This window comes from Sinohyriopsis cumingii, chromosome 18, assembly GCF_028554795.1.
Source record: "Sinohyriopsis cumingii isolate HCF-2022 chromosome 18, ASM2855479v2, whole genome shotgun sequence".
NCBI lineage: Eukaryota > Metazoa > Mollusca > Bivalvia > Unionida > Unionidae > Sinohyriopsis > Sinohyriopsis cumingii.
In genome coordinates this window covers 1,507,472-1,530,354 of record NC_142978.1, presented here as the reverse complement: position 1 = coordinate 1,530,354, position 22,883 = coordinate 1,507,472, and the positions used below count along the sequence as shown (strand labels likewise).

The 22,883-nt window shown below is 36.3% G+C and overlaps 1 protein-coding gene across 1 annotated transcript; it reads left to right on the top strand.

Moving 5' to 3' along the window:
* The first annotated feature begins 1,271 nt into the window (after positions 1 to 1,271).
* On the top strand, positions 1,272 to 22,680 carry LOC149775956 (progranulin-like). Its single transcript, XM_089941795.1, has 6 exons — positions 1,272 to 1,427; positions 4,857 to 4,934; positions 7,474 to 7,635; positions 20,182 to 20,268; positions 20,932 to 21,093; positions 22,392 to 22,680. The coding sequence occupies exons 2-6, from the start codon at positions 4,857 to 4,859 to the stop codon at positions 22,461 to 22,463; spliced, it is 561 nt and encodes a 186-aa protein (XP_089797921.1). The 5' UTR covers positions 1,272 to 1,427; the 3' UTR covers positions 22,464 to 22,680.
* The last annotated feature ends 203 nt before the right edge of the window (positions 22,681 to 22,883 follow it).

Sequence of the window (22,883 nt, the reverse complement as noted above, 5' to 3'; positions counted from 1 at the left end):
CGTCTTCTTTTATTGTCCGCTACCATTTCTGTCATTTTGTCACATGCTGTTTCTAAGCATTTGGAATGCCGTTCATTTCTACATGGTTCTTAATGGAAAGGTTTAATCCAAGTTCTAAAGAATCTTTCGAGTTATCTACAATTGTGCTGGATCTGACAATGTTAACTATTTTCAAATTCATATATCTCAGTAACAATGATTAACCATGGTCACCGTAGTACTCAGTCATCACTCGTGTGGTTTTTATCCTTTCTAGAATTTAGTCATTGTTTGATAGTATCTGGTACATAAACCAAGACTGTGTGGCACATGTTCTTCTTGGACCTTGCTTATTTACAATACAGATGAAATATCCCATATGATTGATTTAACCTTGTAACAACTTTGGGCCGTATCTATCTTCCAGTATGAATACGAGGTCTATATAAACAGAATTATATTTATGCATGTTCCTTATGTCCATTATTTGAAGAAAAAAAAAAGTGCAGATTATTCTTTGTTTTTCTTGTACGAATAGATTCAGTCTCCATTCACTCTTATATCAAGTATACATTTAATTCTTTGTTAATTTCCTCCCATAAACTTTTAATTTCTTCCTCTGTAATACCATTTTAATCTCATTTACGTACACACCATTAGGATCTCTGGTATTTTGCATTTTCTTGATCAGTTGTTCTCCAATACACTTGTAGCCCTTTACAACTTACTGTATTGAATGCCCAGATATATGTTCAGCACACGTTCAGGTTCTGTTTAACATTTCTTTGGGCATTGTACCATTGATGTGTTAAGTTGAATTCAATTACTGATAGATATCAAATCAAAGATTTTATAGAAAATCTTGCCGAAGGCATAGCTTCCTGAAAGAGGAGTTGTATATTAAAAATCTTTAAATCGTGAAAATTTTTACTGTGTTTTATGTCATCCCTGTGGTGTAAAATGTTACATACTATCGAGTAAGTTAAATTACGCCTTGTATGAAATTTCTCTTCAACAGACTATGGTTTAAAACGAATCGAACATTTTGAGGTTAAAAATAAATAATTATTTGTATGTAGGTGTATAATGGGGGGGGGGGAGGGCGGGGAAGGCGAGGACAAGATAAGCAAGACTTTAGCAAACTATCAACAGCTCAGAACCATTTATAGATATTCGTGTTGTATACTTATGCGCCACATTTAATATCATCTCTATCTTGACCTCTCATCACGATTTGCACAATATCTCTCCCTGACATTTTCAATGTTGACGACACAAGTTTCTGAGTTTCATAGTCACGTGGCTTTTTTCTTTTGAGTATAAGCGGTAGAGAGTCCGCAAAACCGTTCAGTTTCTTTAGTGTGGTTTTAAAGTGAAATACTGACGGAAAACAAGGATTATCAAAAAAGTCAAGAAATTAAAATCGGGTGTCAGCCATAAGACTCAAGGTAAGGAATTTCTTGCTGAGCGCTGGGTTGTAAAGATTTATTAAAAAAAAATATTGATCTAATTTCAAAATTTGTTATCGACGAGATTTATATTGGATATACCAAGTTCTTTTTTAATTGAACCTCAAAAATCTTTTTTTGAAGGTGTTGTTCAAGTGCTACTTTTTTAAAGTCATTGGGTAAAGTGAGGTCTCTTTAAAATGGTGCTAGGATGGAATAGGGTTTGGTCAGCTTTAAAAAGTAGCAATTACTTCAACTGCGTTATGAAACAGGGTCGGTTTCAATAATGAAAAAATGTGGGTGTATCAAGGGATGAATGTGGGGTTATTTTATAATAGAGCTTATTAGCTGCCTGAAAAAGACCATTTCTGGGAGGTATGTTTGTCGATTATACGAGATACTGGTTTGGAGAAGTCTTGATGTTTTTACTTATTTGAAATATAGGTAAAGGTGTGTTCTCTTTATGATGAGGCTATGCTTTTCTTTATTAAATATTGTTGTTGTTAAACACGCGTTTTCAGAAGATATTAAGGGCCATAGTTACCACGTTATACTCGATACTATTAGGGACCAGCAATTAAATGTTCTAGGGCAGGGGCCTAACTTTTTTATTTAAATTTCCGTCGGTCATTATATAAAAAAATATATTGCTCTAATTATCTCTCAGTAGCAAATAATGCAATATAATGCGATATAATATCTATTAAATAACTGTATTGCTTTATTTTCTTATTCCAATGAAAAACACTGTGCTGATATTAGAGTACTCGACAAAAGTAGAAAGTGGTGAAAACGAAGCCTGCTCCCAAAAGTTGGATTTGGCCGGAATATCTTTCAAAACATCCCATTTTACCATCACGCTAGCATACGTGACACCTATCGTACATGTGATTGAAGGATTTTAAATATAATTATATTTGTACTGTTCAAAACAGGTTGTGACAAATATAAAATCTTTTATAATAATAATAATAATAATGATAATAATAATAATAATTATTATTATTATTATTATTATTATTATTATTATTATTGCATTATTCAAAATAAAGTTGTGACAAATACAACTCTTTTATAATAATAATAATATTAATAATAATAATTGCATTATTTTGTCATGACAATAACAACCTGATGTTAATATCATTTCTACTATCGACTAATAATACAGCGGTAAAACCGATATACTGGTAATTCCGAACACCTCCTGTAATAATAGTTGAATATGTGTGGACAATTTGAAATGCGCATCGATAAGGCATGTCCGTTATTTTCACTTTGCGCATGGTTTAGTTTTTACAGAGAACACATTTCGCAAGTTTTTCTCACTATTTATCCTGGTTTTCAATAGAGCTTCTTCAGCTTATGTATGAATAAAATAACTTTTATTATTATATGCTCATTTTTTTCCCCGTTAACTTTACATTGTCAGAATCGTTCAATATTCCCAGATACTGAACGCGCGCGACAATACACATATAGCATTCACGTGAATAAAGGAAACAAACAATAGACTCAGACGCCAGCACTTTTGATTTGTAAACAAATCATGTACACTCGCGTGAGAGGCTCTTTACGTTGTGGTTGTTTAAATTTGTTTCTGAATGAACTAAAACATGTTTCGTGGACTGCAAAAAACCCCAGCTGTTTTGGCACATTCCGCGTTGATACAATGTTACGGATTTAGGCTAGCTACATTATATAAATGACGGAAGATTAGGTCCTTACAAATAACATACAAGAGACAAGGCATATACTGTTTTCTTTAGCTGGTGATAAGAATGGCAAAATAAAATATACTTACAGTTTTACATCCTGGATTTCCTCAAAATGTATTTTCTTAATTCTGCAAATCCGAATTACATGAACCATGTCATCGGATTTCCATCTGGATTACCCATTTCGAAATTGTGCTGTAATTTCGATGATAAGTGCAATTGCATCCTACTTACTGCACTCAAAATGAAATAAGCATTACATTCCATGGCGTCTTTTTGATAATTGCAATTGAAAGACTTCTTATTTTTCCCACACTGTGATTTCAAACATTCAATGACAGAAACAGAAACACATTTGCAGACGTAAACACGCTTCTCCCGCGCCACTTCAATCCGATGTATTTCATGTATAATTTGCACAGATGAATCCAGTCCAAAATCACAAACTTTCGTCGAATCGAAACAAAATACCAAAATATATTCATTCCAGATACGATGGAACAGTTGATGCAATGCGCATTCATTCACAACATGACTGCAAATTTCAATTTTAACTAGACACGCCATTTTCTTTCGAAAGTTATGTCGAGCGCGCGACTAAGTTCAAATTTATCTGGGCGGAGTTATGTGCGCATTAATAACAATGTCATTGTGTAATAACAAATCTGCGCTTGTGTATTTAGTTTGGAATACATCATTCATTCATTTACATTGTTTCTTGTAGTGTATTTTGTTTACATAATTAAACCTTAGGTAGAATAAAAAAATGAGCATATAATAAAACGGTTACTGCATTTGTATGGGAAAATATGAACTCGTTTCGTCGGAAGAATACTGCACTCACAAGTTCGTGCAGCATTTCATTCCAAAACTCGTTCATATTTTTCCATACAAATGCAGTAACCTATCATTTCGCGTCAAACTGATGGGTGTAATATGGGTTATAGAGTATGCCTTACGATCTGCACGTCTCAATCAACTGAAAGCACCATTTGGTGATTTTCTATTCCTGGACATCTATATTAAAGTTTTAAAAAAAATAGCCTGTGACATTTGTAAAACTTTTTATATATTCTATAATTCACGCATTTAACACTCAGAAGCTTGTATTGTCTAGTCTTTCAAATTAATCTTCCTTTTTATGGTTGCTGTTCTTTTGATACAGATATTCATATACTAACTTGGTCGGAGAAGGCGTGGGTGGGTGGGTCGTTGTTTCATTGCAAACAAATAGTAACATGTCGCAGGTTCTACTGGCATAATTATTTTTAAACATGGTTTTGGAACACGTATTCCTATGGCCTTGGCTGTACTGCCTTCAGCTGTCTTACAATACGATCTAGCTTTGAATATATATGATCTCAACAGTTTACAAACTGTAACCCACCCCTACCCCCGAGACTGTTCGTAGAATCATAGTCATCCGTCTTCTGTCTGTCTGTCTCTGTCTCTCAGTCTCTGTATTTCTTTGCCTCTATCTCTCTACGTGGTTAACGTACGGGCGGCTTACAATATCGTACTATGTGCACACTTACCTAGTTTGGCTGACGTGTACAAGGTAGTACATTTCCTTAGCATCGGCAAAAGATATTCCATCATTTGTTGATATTTATTTAAACATTCATCTATCAATAAATCAGTATTTGTTTCGTTTCATCCTCCTTTTTCACCGACTCCACATCATTGTTAACATTATTTGATTTTTCTGAAGATGCTGTTCGTTCTATTGACGGTGTGTTTGGTTCAAACACTGGCAAATCGTATGCACAATGAACCGACAAGTGAAAAGGTATGCATAAAACACACACACACACACACACACACACACACACACACACACACGTCTCTCTCTCTCTCTCTCTCTCTCTCTCTCTCTCTCTCTCTCTCTCTCTCTCTATATATATATATATATATATATATATATATATATATATATATATATATATATATATATATATAATTATCACACTAAACTTGATATATTATTTACATAGATAAAGCAATCTGAGTTAAGTAAGATACATACATGCTACATGAATATTTCTAGAACGTTTCTAATATTTTATATATTTTTTTCCTTACCCGACCCATCTCCATAGTTAAAGAATGTAGCCAGTATTAAGGCTGTAGGGAGGGGTATATATTGATATTTAGAAACTTCCCCACCAAGTCGTAGTCGACTTAATCAGCGCGATGGCCATATTGTCAAAATCTGAAAAGGTCCTGTGGAGTTCCTTTTGCTCAAAGTAGGTCACTCCAACATGTCAGTGAAAATAAAAAGTGACAGTCAGACGTTAGATCTAATTGATTACTAAATATTGCCCATTTCTAAGCCTGCGTATTATATAAAACCTCAAAATATATGTTCATAACGTCGGTGATATTGTTTTTTTTTCTGTTTATTTTAACTACCAATATAGGAATTACAATTAGTATTTGTCAGTGTAAGATATTATGACCTAAGCAGCCACATCACATCAAGTTATGCCATTTAGAACACGGAACTTGTTCACGTTTGTTGTTAGCGATACACATTTACTCATAAATATATATATGAGTATGCATTTACTAATGTTTACATCATTTAAGTAAATTTTAAAAGTACGAAAGCTATTCATGTTCACGCAATGACTTGCTTATATGACTGGCCATGACTTGCTTATAAGACAGGCCATGACTTGCTTATATTAAAAGGCCATGACTTGCTTATATGACAGGCCATGACTTGCTTATATGATAAAGCCATGACTTGCTTATATGACTGGCCATGACTTGCTTGTATGACAGGCCATGACTTGCCTATATGACAGACCATGACTTGCTTATATTACAGACCATGACTCGCTTATATGACAGACCATGACTTGCTTATATTACAGACCATGACTCGCTTATATGACAGACCATGACTTGCTTATATGACATGCCATGACTTGCTTATATGACTGGCCATGACTTGCTTGTATGACAGGCCATGACTTGCTTATATGACAGGCCATGACTTGCTTATATCACAGGCCATGACTTGCTTATATTAAAAGGCCATGACTTGCTTATATGACAGGCCATGCCTTGCTTATATTAAAAGGCCATGACTTGCTTATATGACAGGCCATGACTTGCTTATATTACAGACCATGACTCGCTTATATGACAGACCATGACTTGCTAATATGACAGGCCATGACTTGCTTATATGACAGACCATGACTTGCTTATATAACAGGCCATGACTTGCTTATATTGCAGGTCACGACTTGCTTATATGACAGGCCATGACTTGCTTATATGAAAAGGCCATAACTTGCTTATATGACAGGCCATGACTTGCTTATATTACAGACCATGACTCGCTTATATGACAGACCATGTCTTGCTTATATGACAGGCCATGACTTGCTTATATTACAGACCATGACTCGCTTATATGACAGAACATGACTTGCTTATATGACAGGCCATGACTTGCTTATATGACAGACCATGACATGCTTATATAACAGGCCATGACTTGCTTATATTGCAGGTCATGACTTGCTTATATGACAGGCCATGACTTGCTTATATGACAGGTTATGACTTGCTTATATGACAGGCCATGACTTGCTTATATTACAAGTCATGACTTGCTTATATTACAAGCCATGACTTGCAGAATGTATAGAATCAGTTTATATAAACGTTTTATACCAGTTTCAATTCTAACTAAACTTGGAATTTTTTGATAAAAGTAAATACTATCACATAGTTATGAAGTCAGTAGTTTATAATTTGAATACAGTATTTGTTTCAAAGAATTTTGTGCATATACATCTTACAAAATTGACTTATGTACCTGAGCAATTGGGCCGCCGTGTATCATCTCTCACTGCCGTGCATGTATCATTTCTTACCGCCGTGCATGTATCATCTCTCACCGCCGTATATGTATCATCTTTCACCGCCGTATATGTATCATCTCTCACCGCAGTGTATGTATCATCTCTCACCGCAGTGTATGTATCATCTCTCACCGCCGTGCATGTATCATCTCTTACCGCTGTGCATGTATCATCTGTCACCGCCGTATATGTATCATCTCTCACCGCCGTATATGTATCATCTCACCGCAGTGTACGTATCATCTCTCACCGCCGTATATGTATCATCTCTCACCGCCGTATATGTATCATCTCACCGCCGTGCATGTATCAACTCTCACAGCCGTGTATATATCATCTCAAAATTTTTCGTCTATAAATTGAAGCTAAACAACTAACTACACATTTAAAATTTTCATTATCATCATTGCCATTTTCATAATCCCGTTTTCATTTTCCATTTTTCAGAAAACTGAAGCAATACCATCAATGAAACTTTCAATGGTACCAACGCCATTTAATTCTACAGTTAACTCTGTATGCCCCGATCCCACATTATCTTGCCCGGGAACTGAAACTTGTTGCCCTTCTTCAACTGACACTGGATGGGGATGTTGCCCATCACCTAATGTAAGTAGGTCCGACCTCTGCTCTTTTACTTTTACTAACGTCTACTACTAAAACAGTAAGATATCGCATCCGTGTGAAATCTTTCAACTCATATTACATTTCGTTTCAGGAATATTCCTAGCATTGTCTCACTTAGCTGATTCGATCTTAATGCTGTTATGGATGACTAATAACAGATAAAAACCTACTGAGGTCAGAAAGTTTTGAGATATACCTTTTGAAGAGGTATTACGCTTACTTTGTTGAATATAATTTGAAAGTTTTAGGATAATGTTAAATATGATCAGTACATAAAAATTGTTTGCACATCTGATAAAGATAAGTCGAAATAAAACATTTAAATTATCATGCCATGAATATGTGCCAGAAAAAAAAGAATGCAATCGTCCCTTGCGAGTAAGCTGTGTCAAGGAACCGATATGTGTGCCTCATCCACTGACAATGCATAGGCATGCTATTCTTATAAGTGGTCTCTACCTTCTCTTTGGCTAAATTGTACAGTAAGATATAGCAGCTTTTCGTGATCTTCTAACACACATTGTCATAAATATAGTTGACAGATAATAGCGGTTTCAGATTTCTGTTGCTGATACGGGATAAAGCCTTCTACTCCACGTGATTTTGTTCTCAATTACGCGCATACTCATGCGAACCCACGTTCGAGCCTGTATCGCGAACGTTATCACCAAGCGGTCCTGCAAATGGATAGTCATGTGGAGTAGAAGTCTTCAACCCAGATTATTAACAAAATTATATAAAAACACTGCCATTATATATCTAGTCTCTGAGCACGAGTGGAGGAACAAATATATGCTTGATTATACATTATTGGAAATTGTATTGTAGACCTAAGTTTAGGATCTTTGCAGTTACCAGTTCTTGGAGATGGATTGATATTTTGTAATTATCACTACAAACGATTTGATCAAAATTTGCATTCCGTCTGTAGGTTTGTCACAGTCTATTTTTGTATAAGGGTGTGTTAAATTCTATATTTCGCGTGCCAGTAGTTTACTTGATGTAACATAAACTTAAGTAACAAATGTATATTACTGGCTGGATTCTACATGTCTTGACATTAGACAACAGCCGATTCAGATTAACCAATAGGAAATGCTACTTGGATTATTGTGGGTGAAAGGGCTAGCAATAACTGAAAATGGCGCAGCTTCCCACATTGGTTTTATACAGGGGATACAATTATTTGAGAACGCATGTTGTTGTCTCAGACAACCTCTGGGCCTACTAGTATATCGTTTGGCACACGAGAGGTTGTTAAGACTATATGGCATTAAAATAAGTAACAGAAAAAAAAGCGAAAACCAACAAGTTTTGCAAAATGCATCAAATAATTTATTTCGTTAGCATACAATACAAAACTTTAAACAATACATACAGTATTGTGAATTAAATCCCAAATAGTCCTAAAGGTTGTATGACAATTCCAAAAGTATTTCGAATGAAATCTAGTGGTGTTCAATTCAGTTCCATTTTTTAATCTGATGATGCGCCAATAGCCCGGAATAATGTCTTTATGCTAATAGTGTTTATGGATCATTACGACACAATTCAAAATATATTTGAATGAATTCACAATAATTCCAAAATAGTGGTTTTGCCCTTAAAGTACCAATGAATAATTTAAATAATAGTCCTTTCAAATTAAAACTGAACATAGCAATAAGACTGACACTACTTTTGATGTCAAGATAGGAAAGCCTAATTGTAAAGTAAACATTAACACCTTAATATACAATAACAGAACGGAGATGAGGGTTATTTTCCCATCAATTTCGTAAACAATTTTCTTATAGAACAATCTTAATTTCTAATAAATAGAGCTTGAGCTCTAGATCTGTAAACATGCTCGCTTGCAATTCCTAATGATCTTATTGGTTAACTTAAAATCATAGGGATATATTAGTTATGTAATATTTTGTTTACAAAATAACAAGACATTAATCAGGCAGGCCCTAAACTCAATTACTAACCGAAATGAATCACACAATATAGAGATATACCTAGCATATAATAACGGAGAAAAGCTTACAAATAAGCCAAATTAAATAAACATAACATGGCTCATATTGGGATGAGTCCTAACCATCGTAATCGATATAGACCGTAAGTTATTTTAGACCAACAGATTGCAGTCGACAGCTATAGTTATATTCTCAAAGATACAGATTCACAAACCTTCAACGTGAGCGGAGGAATTCATTTGATATTAAAAATTGCCGTTCTATATATAAATGGAAAAGGACATAGAGATCGATGTAAGAATTTATAAGTGCGTCGAATGCTAGATATAAATTACCAGACCAATGGAGCGTTTCTAATGTTACGTCTTTTACCGAGTAATCAAAGAAGCCAAAAAGATATGATTTTAAGTTGTTATTTGGAGCGTGTTGATAAAATACAAACTATGTTGGAGGAACAGCAAATTTAAACATGGTCAAGTTTATCATTAAAAACAAACGACATGAAAAGTTATTATGTGTTATTTTGCAGGTACAAATTATATATTTGATGTTAACTGAGTCGCCAGTGAGTAAAGGCACTGATTATGTCACCAGTGATAGTAAATGTAATGAAGATCCTCTTAATTGCAAAGATAATTGCAGTATTAACCTAATGTCATCCCAATGGGCTAGATTTTATGAACTCATTCCAGAGTCCAAAGAAGCACATACCATAGCTGCGATCTATAAACAATTTTTTAACGTTTATTTTTCTTGGATTTAACTCAGCTAATGGCAGTATAATGGTCCTCAGTGATGGACCATATGGGCTGATTTTTGGCATATTTTACAAAAATTTGTTGATCTAGTTGGTACTGATTAATTAGACTGAGCAGTGTGCTTTTACAAGCCACTCATACTGTATTGCAAATTAGAACAAATTTAGAGAATACTCCACATTATACTGTATTTTGCCCAGTTAGATAATGCTTGATGCTTTGCCGAACATGAGGAACCGTACAAGAGTATTATAGCGCCCGCAGGCGAAGGTCCTATGATCCACCTGACCGCTCCGGTGGCCTCAGTGGTTCGAGCGTCCGCCTCGGATGCGGAAGGTTGCGGGTTCGAACACTGGCCGGTTTTTATCAAGACCCCATCATGTGCCAATCGGGCAGAATAACACAGATTGTTGGCGACTGGCAAGAACGTCTTTGTCATATCGCACAAACATTGCTACAGAGGCTGCCGCAAAAGCACGACAAAACAGAAATCAATGAATTCGAGTTGCATACACACTCTGTGGTGATTGCCAAGATTATCGGGCAATTATTCAGATAAAAAATTAACCAGGTACAGATTCGGTAAAACGTTTTTCAGAGATACGTCCATGTTACACCACACGGGCACCTCAGGAGTTAAAGCAGGTATTGCTTTTGTTCTCTACTTGATTATGCCGCTTAAACTTGACAAGGATACTGGATCAAACATCTTAAACCCATGGATTCATGTTCTACGCAAACGATATTGAACCTTAAAGACAATGAAATCATCAATGTTGAAATCGGTAAAGGCCTTGAAATGATTCTCGAGACTTTGGAAAATTACATTAAGGTAGGGTCACTAAGGACTATAGATGGATGTGTCGCAGTTCAGCTGCATATTTACCAATTTACCCTCTATGTAAGTCAAGTTACATTACAACGCCACTGTACATCTTGCAGCATGCTGAGATTAGCGGAAAGAAGTATGACAATCAATGTTTAAAATGGGCACTCTTGCCTGAGTTGATAATACTGACCAAAACTGTAAACAACACCTGGGCGAACTTCAGTTAGGTAACATAATTTTCGATGCACGTCTGTGATATCACACATTTGAGAAGCTTAATCCTGGTATCGCTTTTAATTTATATGTTTGGCATAAAGGCCTGTGGCCTATTTGGTCGATTATTTCATGTGGATGAGAGAACATTCAGCGAATAATATCCTTTGGAAGTCAGTACAACGTTAAGCAATTTGGTGCAGACTTTGCATGCATGTGCTTGGCATCCAAAATATGTTTGTAGATCATGCCATTTACTGCGGTGAAGTCAGAGGAAATCCGCAACGAACAATCATGTCAGGTCTAGGAAAAACATTCTGAAATTTTCTCCAGTACAACGCAGAATGAACGTATCATATTTTATCTAAGCGGACATCGTATGTATGTATGAAACACGAATACGTAGGCAACTGAAGATTCAAAAAGTTCAGTCGAAGACAAGGCAAATTGCTTAAAAGTCCCATGAGGTCGTTTTAAAGGTGTTTTCAGATGCTACGGAACAACTGAGTCACCAATAATGTATCGTTGCAAGGATTAAATTGAGCTGTTTATTAAATCTCTCGAGGCTACCGATAAATGGAAAAGACAACAGCTTTCAGACTTCGCAGATATGACGAGTGAAAACATTCGCGATAGTTCCGCTTACACTCATTGTTGTATCTGTGATGCTCCCTTTAGGACTGATGACAAAGTTCGCGATCACTGTCACATTACTGGCGGGTAACGAGGAACCGCACCTAGCGCATGTATTCTGCATCTGCAGACATGCAACATACATTCCCGTAGTATTTCATAAGCTTCGCGGAATGTATAGTCACCTGATGATAAGGATTTGCCTCAGCACGAGTGTTTCCAAATAACATGGAAAAGTGCCTGACGTATAGGTTTAATCAGTTTGAAGTTCATTTATCCGCTTACGTTTCTTAATTACAGCCTGGACAAGCTTGCTAGCTACCTAGCCGCATATAGTTTTAAAATCGCCAGTCTCTATGGTACGGCTAACCATAAAAAATTCAAATTACTAACCAACTAAAGAGTGTATCACTACAAGTACACGAGTGATCAATCTCTGGTGCGTTTTATGTTTCCAAAACCTTAGTGACTATCGTGATTTGAATCTACTCACGGCTGTATTCGGATGAATTTGAGATGTTTTGTGATACCGCTTTTCGAATTTATAGGCTTGAAACCAGGAACTACCTTTGCTCACCGTGATGACTTGGAATACAAGCTCTCTAAGGAAAGCAGAACTGGAACTGTTCATTTACATTGATCAGAGCCTATTTGTGGAACTTGGAATTCATGGCGCTGTATCAATCGTTAACCGCTGATATGAACAGGCCGACAATTCACGCGTGGAATGTTATGATTCCGCTGTCCCAAACAGTTACATCATGTATCTTAAAATTTGTTTCCTTCGGCAAAGATGTTGAACATATATGTTGGAAGGTTTCAATGTGTACCCTACACTGGCTATCCATTCGATCCAGAATCAAACACATAATTTTTTCTCTGTGCTACGTTTCACAGACGGACTCAAGTCCAACATACCTATCCGACCTCACCCATGTGTACACACCAGCAAGATACTTATGCTCCTCATCTGACAATCGTATAGTCATTATTCCCACTATGAAAACAAAATCATATGGACAACGTTCTTTTGCATACCATGGCCCAGCAACGTGGAATGAATTGCCCACTGAACTTAGACACAAAGACAACATGATCACATTCAAGAGTGCTCTTAAAACTCACCTATTTCGACTGCATGAACAAACTTAAAGACCTTATAATGTTTCCTACCTTAAATATTTTCAGCTTGTTTTCTTATGTTTTTTAATTTCATGGTATTTCTGTTGTTGTTGCAATCATGTCATTATATATGTTTTTATGTTATAGGTGTTGTCTAATGTTATAAAGCGCTTAGAGCTTCTAAAGATTATGCGCTCTAAAACGTCATTATTATTATTATTATTATTATTATTATTTTGCATCATTGACTCACATGGTCTTGCAAACATTCAGTGGACTTGGTGTGGTGTTGACTACTCTTTGGATGAGTTCAGAAATGTGTTCGAGGAAGTTGTTCAAGAACCGTATACTTACTATTGACATGACTGATATGTCCATGAAAGCGACAGAGATACGTTTGAATTGCGAACGGCTCAACAATAGAACGTAACATGAAATTATAACATAGGCTCTTACCACTGATCAATCCAACAAAAGCAATGGTAGTGACGGTAGCAAAAGTCGCAGACAGAACTACATTTACCGCAGCAGCTATAAGAATACAACAACAGGTGTTCACTAAATACACAAGCCATGCAGCAAAAACATCTAAACCATAGTTTGCGGTTGTAATAATACCCAAAGGAAAAATGTGAGCCAAAAAAAAACTGAATCACAAGTAGCGAACTAAAGAGCAAACGTGGCAACCGATCAAGTCAACGAAACACTTGAAACAGTACCAACAGTCCAGTTACGTTTCTGAGCGCTAGAGATCGGCACTGCCATTCTTCATCGACGAAACTTGCGGGGTGATGTTGATAATTTCATAAATTTTGATCTTAACCTGACTTTCAACTATGAGACTACATTGTGGGAATCGTGGAAGAATGGAAAACGATGATATGCAGATAATTCAAGGGGAAAGACAGAGTTAATGGTAATTAGTAGAACGTTTTCAAAGACGCGATCAAAGAATACAACGCTGGATACATCAATTATATTTTTATAATATGTACCGATATGTGGAACAAAGATCTTAAGTGTCATGCTCGCCTGAATGGGTAAAATTGCACCATAAGTCATCAACGATGCCACGTCGATTTGTCAGCTGCTAATAACCAATGACAACATGGACTGTGAAACGTTTCAGGTGTTAATGATTGCACTTACTGAAGGCATCGATGCGACGCACACACTTATATTGGGTTACGTGAAACCAATCATGTGATGCAGCGTGTCGTTGAAAATGCAACCCTGAGAGTTATGTAAATGGTTTTGATTAGGACGTCCAGACATCAAATGGTAATCCCGAATGCTCGAGATGGCACTAGCTTGTTCCGGGTTTGATTGCAGTCGGCCAAGATCAGATAATGGCAATTATGGCATCGTCATACACGAAGATGAATCCACACTCGACCCATTTTAAGAAGATTAGGCATATACAATCATCAAACAAACAAAACTTGTTCTCTTACTCAAGAGGTTGTCAGGGTTCAGCAATTATGGAAAAATTGACCAACATTTTCTAGAATATCTAGTCATCCCCAAACATTATATCAGTTGTTTTTAACTGATACGCACTTTGAGGTGGCCGTAACCTTTACTACAGAAGGTTTAACATGAACCTGTTCCATAACATGTCCCATAAATATAACAGAAATACCGCAAACTCAATTTTGTATGAAGCACCGATTACTCCGTTGCGTACAAAAGTTCGTATATGCCATAATACCGGATTAGTGGTGACTTTCTAACGATATTGGCCCTAAATATTGTTTAGTGCAATTTTGATAAGGTCACCAGATAGAAGATAGAGATAGAAGAAGCCAACACCAAGCTATGTTGGATACGGTACGTGATCCTTATGTGATATTATAATAAATAACTTTGTTCCACACATAAATAAATTGGAAATGAAATGAAAGGAAAGAAGGTGGTCAAGAATACTGTTCACGATATACAAACGTGTTTACTTTCACTCTTCTCAGATCCACTTGAAACGCAGGATGCACCTCTTCATTCTAAACTGAAAATTTAAACATTAAACGTCGTTCAAACCTTTGGTCTTTAGTATTTCAAATAGCGATAAGTAAATCACTTCCTTTCTTTCAAACATTAGTTAGATTTGAAGAATGTTAAAATTTATGAAAAACCGCTGCTGTGGGGCTTCAATTAACTGTCCACCTTGTAGCAATAAGTCGATCAAAGAATTTCGGAATGGTTCCCAGGTGATCTTTCCAGATTACGTTATATGCACACATGACTGCGATTTATACATGACGCAATCATGTTCATTAAACTCTGGAATGATGAAGAAGATTTTTCTAACCAGATGGCTTCCTTTATATCGATAAAGTTCAAGTGGTGTTACAGATGTTGAAATTTCTTTTGCTCCATCCGAGATCGGAATCTGGCAAAATCCTTTCGAAAGGTCAAATTGGCTGATATATTTTGTATTTCCAATTTTATAAAGGCAGGTATCAATTCTTGGTAATGGAAATGAATCTATTTTGGTGACTATATTTACCTGTTTGTAGTCAATGCACATATGAAAAGTATTATCTGGCTTCGACACTAAAATACAGGGACAACCGCACTCAAGTTCACTTTGTTCAATGCAATAATTCTCCACCAAATGTTGAATTTCCTTTTTCAAACATTTTCAACTTGAGAGGATTCATAGTGTAAGGATGTTGGTTCACAGTTGTAGAATCTACAATTTCATCATCACAGTAGATTGTATTTGTTGGTGTTGGATCATCTGAAACAAGTGCTCGTATTCACATAACAGCTTTTTTACTCACTCTTCTCTTGTGGCTGCAGATGTTAAAGTTTTTGGTCTATACTCTCTAATTTGTATAAATTCTGAAGTCTTGTTAAACCACATTGACTACCGTTAGATCGAACGTCATCGTTGTAATCCTAACTATGTGAGACAGGTACAAATACAATTGATTGAATGATTAATATGGCTATGCATACCAACATTCTCCTTCAACATATTTATATGACATTATTGTTTCTATTTCCATCGTCTAGGATCAATGATTTAATTTAACTATATATGGACCATAATGCTTAGCGCAGAGCATCCAAAGTTGACCACAAGGCTGAAAACATTTTTCTTTATATTGTATTCATACTTTAACTTTTTCTTTTTATCGAGTAGATTGGTGACTAGATCTTGCTACTTTACAAGCTTTTGACAATATATATTTGACATCAGAGACATATTGAAGAAGATTAATCCCTGAACCTTTGGTTGAAGGAAGTTTCTCTTTCAATAACTTTAATTGTCCACGGACAGTAAATCCAAAATTCAGTTGAAAAGGAGGTAAACCGACTATTTGATACATATGACAATATCGAAAGTGTTTTGAAACATTGCTTTCAACTCTGCTCCAGGAATAGAAACAGTGTCACTAGAACAATACTTATCAGCTGAAGGCAAATGCCTTTGTTATAAAAAAAACGATGTAACTTAATATTTTAATATGAATATGCTTGGCAGAATGACCAATCAGTGGTATATATTGTTTTTACATTGATAGTTTTCCTAGTACAATCAGACTGATTTTGTTTGACCCAACACATGTATTGCTTTTAATACATGACAGTGACCTTGACTCTTAGAAATAGGAACATTTGTAATAGCTTTATTAGGTTTATTATCATTTTAAATTACATCAATCGGAAATAACGTGCTCTATTTTCTTGCATTAGTATTACTTAGGAAGAGATAAAGATTGCTGATTAGTCTTATCAAAAGTTTGATTCATATAAGTTGCGCCAGATTGAGATTTGGAAGTACCCGTTCGTGACTGAGATGGTTTATTATTAGAGCGCCAATCTGTTCAAGTCTTCTTGTATCATCTAGCAATTCTTGGGGGCTTTACATTTCCGGTAGACTATACAGTCGTCTGCAAATAGTCTTGTATTTGACACTCGCAGGTAGGTCACTTATGAACGCGAGGAAGAAAATAGGGCCCAAAACACTCACTGAAGGTACTCCATTAACAACCTTTGCTTGGTCTGATGCTATTTCATCTGAGATAATCCTCTGCGATTTGATCAAAATAATCCTGTGCTTACAGGCAGATTTTCCACAAAACACATTTCTTCTTCAGGGATGTGCGTCTTAGACTATTTTAATGTTTACATTGAGGCATGAGCTTCTACCATAGCACCCGTAGTTACTCGTTTAGGCAACATTATTCCTATGCTCTATTAATGCAACCCAAAACCGACTTCACTAATATTGATATCTGGAAGTTTGACTTATAGTAACTTCTCGTGGGTCGGTGGTTCTTCCCGGAGTTTCCCGGGTTCTTCCTCCACCATTAATACTGGCCGCCATACATAGCCTATCATGTGCTGAAGAATGGCGTTAAACCCTACAACAACAACAACAACAATACCTATGTAGGTCCAAATGTCTGACGTACTTTATAGGGCAGAAAGTTGTGTTTTTATAAGGACAACATTCCTTTTGAGATTCCTTGATTTTGTTTTATTTTCTCATTTTATGCAGTATTTCTTTTTTTAAATCCCAATCAGTAATTAAATGTAAAACGGGTTTTATCTATATACCATTATTCCTCCACTCTTCTGTCATCATCATCATCATCATCTTCTTCTTCTTTTTCTTCTTCTTGTTCTTCTTTCTCCATCACCATCTTCTTCTTCTTCTGCTGCCTGATACTCCCTCTCTAAAGGGGGGTCAGTCACATGGTTCGCCTGCTGCATTCAGTATTTTTGCAGAGAGTCTGAGTTTATTCAGATCCATCCATCCATTTTTTATTATGCCGTCTGGTTTCCTGAACCTTGTCCGTGACACAATCTACTCCAGCTTCCAAGTATTCGGCAGATGTTTTCATTTCGTTTCCTTCTTTAAGTGAGATCCCAAGTATCCATCGTAGCATTCTAAGTTATGTTCTCCCTATGAGCTTTTTTGTTTCCTCCTTTTTTGTCATAATCTGCTCCATATATCAGCCCTGGTCTTATCATTGTTTTCTATACATTTCCTTTAACTCGGACTGACATCGTCCAATCACAGACCACACCTGAACAACTCTTTCCAGTTTTGCCATGCTGCGTTAGTGCTTTGCTTGTTTTCCTCCTCGTATTCCCCTTAGCTTTTTTCACTGATTCTAGATACCTCAGTGTCTTGACTTGCTTCAATGCATTTCCTTTGCTGTCAGTGATTACCAACGGTTTATCGGTCTCTGAGCATACCATGGGTTATGTTTTGCTAGGACTGATTTTAAGAGTTTTACTTTCTAAATCACTGTTTCATCTGATGAATCTCGCCTGAAGGTCAGTCGATAAGTCGTCTGCCACAATCAGAGCATCAGCGTTCTTCATGTCTTATGGTACCTCTTGCCTGGGAATTACAATGACGGTATCCATTACACGTATATATAGCCATGGACTCAAGCAAAATTCTTGATGAACACCAACTCGGACTTTAAATCCCGTGGACTTCAAATTCCACTCTACGTCCCGTACTGCTTTTCACCATCGTTCTTGCACGTTCATATGTGAATTTAATGACTCGTATAAGCTTTTCTGTAACTCACATTTTCCTTAAACTCTAAAACACAATGTCTTGGCACAAAAGCCTTTTCCAAATCTACGAAATTCCAGTATCTCTTGTTGGTCCCTGACAGAATCTTTACTTTTACCTGCCTGAGAACGAAAATTAAGTATGAAGCTATTCGTATTGTCATGACTATTGTCCATTAATCTGATGTCTTACAACCACTCTTTCATATACCTTCAACACAGTTTCCAAATGTTTTATCTTTTTGTAGTTTCTACATTCGGGTACATCTCCTCTTTGCTTGCAGATAGCCACTACTTCACTTTCTTTTACATCATCTAGAAACTTTTCCTTCCTAAGGAAGTCATTCAGGATGACGTACAACCAATCTACACTATATTTCCCAAAAGCTTTAAGCGTATCTGCTGTAATTCAACTAATCTAAACTATATTTCCCAAAAGCTTTAAGCGTGTATGATTTAATTCTACCAATAAACACTATATTTCCCAAAAGCTTTAAGCATATCTGCTGTAGTTCTACTAATCTACACTATATTTTCCCAAAGCTTTAAGCATATCTGCTGTAATTCTAGTTAGCCCTGTTGCTTTATTTTTTCTCCTTTTGTTGTATAGCCAATCCAATCTATCTTCAAGTGCTTTCAGTCTTGATTATTGTTAGCGCTGCACCTTAACTAGCATCAAGAAACCTTCAGACGAAAATGTTTGAAAGCTATGGAATTCTGCAATTGTGGTCAGGTCCTAAACTGGGTCAATAAAAGAACACGCCTGGTCCAATCGTTACAGTATAACTCTGCGTTTCGTATCAACATGCGTAGCGTGTATGACATCAAAGCGCGCGACATTCGATCTGGTTTGTCCTGGATCACAACTTGAGGTTGACCTCGTCCCAAAATGTCTACGTATTTTAACATTGAGTATTACCCTACATTATTTGTCGGGGCGTGTAAGTTATGAATTTTTCCAACGGAATATGTATGCATGTATAAGGTTCTAAATAAAGATAATGATCGCCATTTAAAGGTATGCGTAATCAAATTCTGGGCAACGACACTTGTCGCTGAAATAGTTGATACTGAACGCATACATTACCTGTACTGTATAACATTTACTGACGAAAGGAACGTATCGAAATCAGAAAATGCTGCGATATATCATTTGAAGAGCTATGCTGTTTACTTTATTACATGAAGGCAACAAATATTAGTCTAATCTTTATATTAAAAAAAACAAAAAACTTTTCTTTATTTACTAATGGTAACTGACAAGAAAATGTCCTATATGAGCGCAACCGGAAAACGAGAAAACAAGAAAATATAGAACTATCACATTAGGGTAGTAACGTCTTCCACGTCTTACCACTACCACTAATACTATGCTGACATTGCTGCTATTACAGCAACTGTGCGTTCTTTGAATTAGATTAAAGAAATAAAATATGAATACTACACCGAATATTAATATTTTCAGGCTGTTTGCTGCATTGACAGATTGCACTGCTGTCCAAATGGCTTCGTGTGTTCCGGTTTCGAATGTGTTACGGAAACTGTGAAAGAGGTTTGATGGCCGTTGTCGAACTGACATATAGTTTAGTCTTCAGTGTACGCTTCATGTCCATTGGAACAGAAAACAATCATAAATTCTCCATCTAATCATCTTATGTTATTTTGTAGGGTTTTTGTTTCATTCTAAACAAGCTAACGTTAGTACATTCTGAAGTTAAGGACATATCATAGGAGATATCTCATAATCTAAACATACCAAGTAATACTTGTACTGTGTACACAGTTAACTTTTGAGAATATTAACTGTGCTCTCTGTTGAGAAGATTAAAATCTCCATGACCCAAAGTTTTGGGACCTGTAACCATAATTTCGATGATGTACCAAAACGAGTCTATTACCCTGGCTCTCAGTTTTGGGATCATTGTGGTTGTGATATTTGTGATTCCGAAATCCTAAAGAGATTTTGTGTCACCCGTACATTTAAAAACTATATGCAAATTGGTGATGCAAATAGAAAACACACGTAAATACACATACAGATAAATTTAATGGAAGATAAGTCTTCCAATGCTCCATTTTTTGTATTATAATATTTCATTGACATAATTTCCCGGGATATGGAATACTATATTTCATCGTATATATTAATGAGATATGCCTTTACGAATTCACAATTTGTAATTTTCAACATTTCATTTTCTTTCTACATTTTCAGAAAATAGAAATAATGCCGCTGGCGAAACATCTAGTTCATCCCAAGAGATCTATTTCTACTTTTAACGCAGTATGCCCCGATCCCAATTTCTCCTGCCCCGAAGAATCTACTTGTTGTGCCGCTTCCACCGCCAGTGGCTGGGGTTGTTGCTCGTTTCCTAATGTGAGTAGTCCCCACCCCCTTTTTCTCCTTTTCTTTTGCTAATATTTAGCACTGAATCAGCAAGATATCGCAGCGTACTACTACTACTATTAAGCCACTGCTCCTACCGGAGCATGTCCTTATACTTAGCTAAAACAGAAAAAAAATCTCAATTCTACCAGAATTACTACAATTTTCAGGCTACTTATATTAAGTGGAACATATTGTTGGAAATATAAGATACCTTCAAACTGCAGACCAGCAAAGATACGTCGGTGTTGGTGCCCGTGAACTAAAATAAAAATGCCCATCCCTCTTCCCTTTCAAATAAATGTTGTAGTTAATCGATAAGGTATCGTAGGCTGTGCCTAGCTCCTCACCGTCATGTGACATGTGTCCATAAATACTCTGTATGAATGTTTCTCTCAGCACTTTTGACCTTGACACTATGGTTGCTGACACTACATAGATATAAGTGTGTTAAGCCCAGAAAAGTACGGACTATCTGGCTGGCATTAAATATTATATTAACTTTACTATCTGTAACTACTTAAAAATGTACAGGAGAAAAAAATACGGTTACAATTGTCCAAGACAAGTAAAAACAGCTCCAAAAGATAGCATTATCTTAGCTGAAAAAGGTGAAAGCAAGAAACAGGTTCCTACCATATGATCATAGCTACAGCATGTACTACTACTACTGTTACTACTCCTCCTACTACTAGTACTATTACTACGACAAACGCTATGCTGTAATCTGTTGTCAGAAACATCATGATAAGAGCACGCAAATCACTGCTACAAGTAATGAACAGAGTGATTTGTGATTTTGCTTTTTAACGTAGCTTTAACAATTTTTCAGTCATATCGCTAAGATGTCTGCAATGTGGCTGTTTAAAGTGATGTCTAGCACTGGGGCATCATGCCGCAGACAAGTCGCATAATGGCCCACCCAGTCACATTATCCGGACACCAGGCCGACCAGTCCTAACACTAACCTCTTAATGCTGAACGCCAAGCGAGGCAGCTGTTAGTACCATTTTTGTAAGTCTCTGGTATGACTCGGCCGGGGATCGAACCCACGACCTTCCGCATCCGAGGCGGACGCTCTAACCACTAGGCCACCGGAGCGGTTCTAATAAACAGACGGTTACTACCATATGATCATAGCTACAGCATGTAGTACTACTACTACTACTACTGTTACTACTACTCCTACTACTAGTACTATTACTACGACAAACGCTTTGCTGTAATCTGTTGTCAGAAACATTATGATAAGAGCACACAATCACTGCTACAAGTAATAATTTTTCCAGGCCGTTTGCTGCGCAGACTTAACAAGATGCTGTCCGAATGGATTCACTTGTGTAGACGGCGGGTGTAACTGAGGGATCTGAGGGACAAATCTAACGTCGTCAATAGCATGCAGCATGTCAGCAGCTTAGATATGACAATATGATATTTGTGAATAGGTTTGATTTTAACAATAACAAAAACAGCAGCACCAATAATAATAATACTAACAATGATGATGATGATGATGATGATGATGTCCATATGATTTCTCTTCACTATTTGAAATATCAATAAATTCTTTACCTCTGATATTTTGCTGGGTGTATTTTTTTAATTATAAATTACATTTAAGTTAACATAATAAATACCTTTTATTTCATAAAAAAAATTGGCAATTTTTTTTTACAGCACCCTACTTCTGTAATTATCTTAAAATATATTTAACTTATGTTTGATTTAAATTACTCTGCACGAAAATATGAATGTGCATGTATCTTCGATCTTCCATTTTC

Excerpts from the sequence above, each read along its gene's own strand:
- LOC149775956 (XM_089941795.1), top strand. The coding sequence starts at position 4,857 with ATGCTGTTCGTTCTATTGACGGTGTGTTTGGTTCAAACACTGGCAAAT. Across the intron at positions 7,636-20,181 it reads GATGTTGCCCATCACCTAAT|GCTGTTTGCTGCATTGACAG; the intron begins GTAAGTAGGTCC and ends TAATATTTTCAG. Across the intron at positions 21,094-22,391 it reads GTTGTTGCTCGTTTCCTAAT|GCCGTTTGCTGCGCAGACTT; the intron begins GTGAGTAGTCCC and ends TAATTTTTCCAG.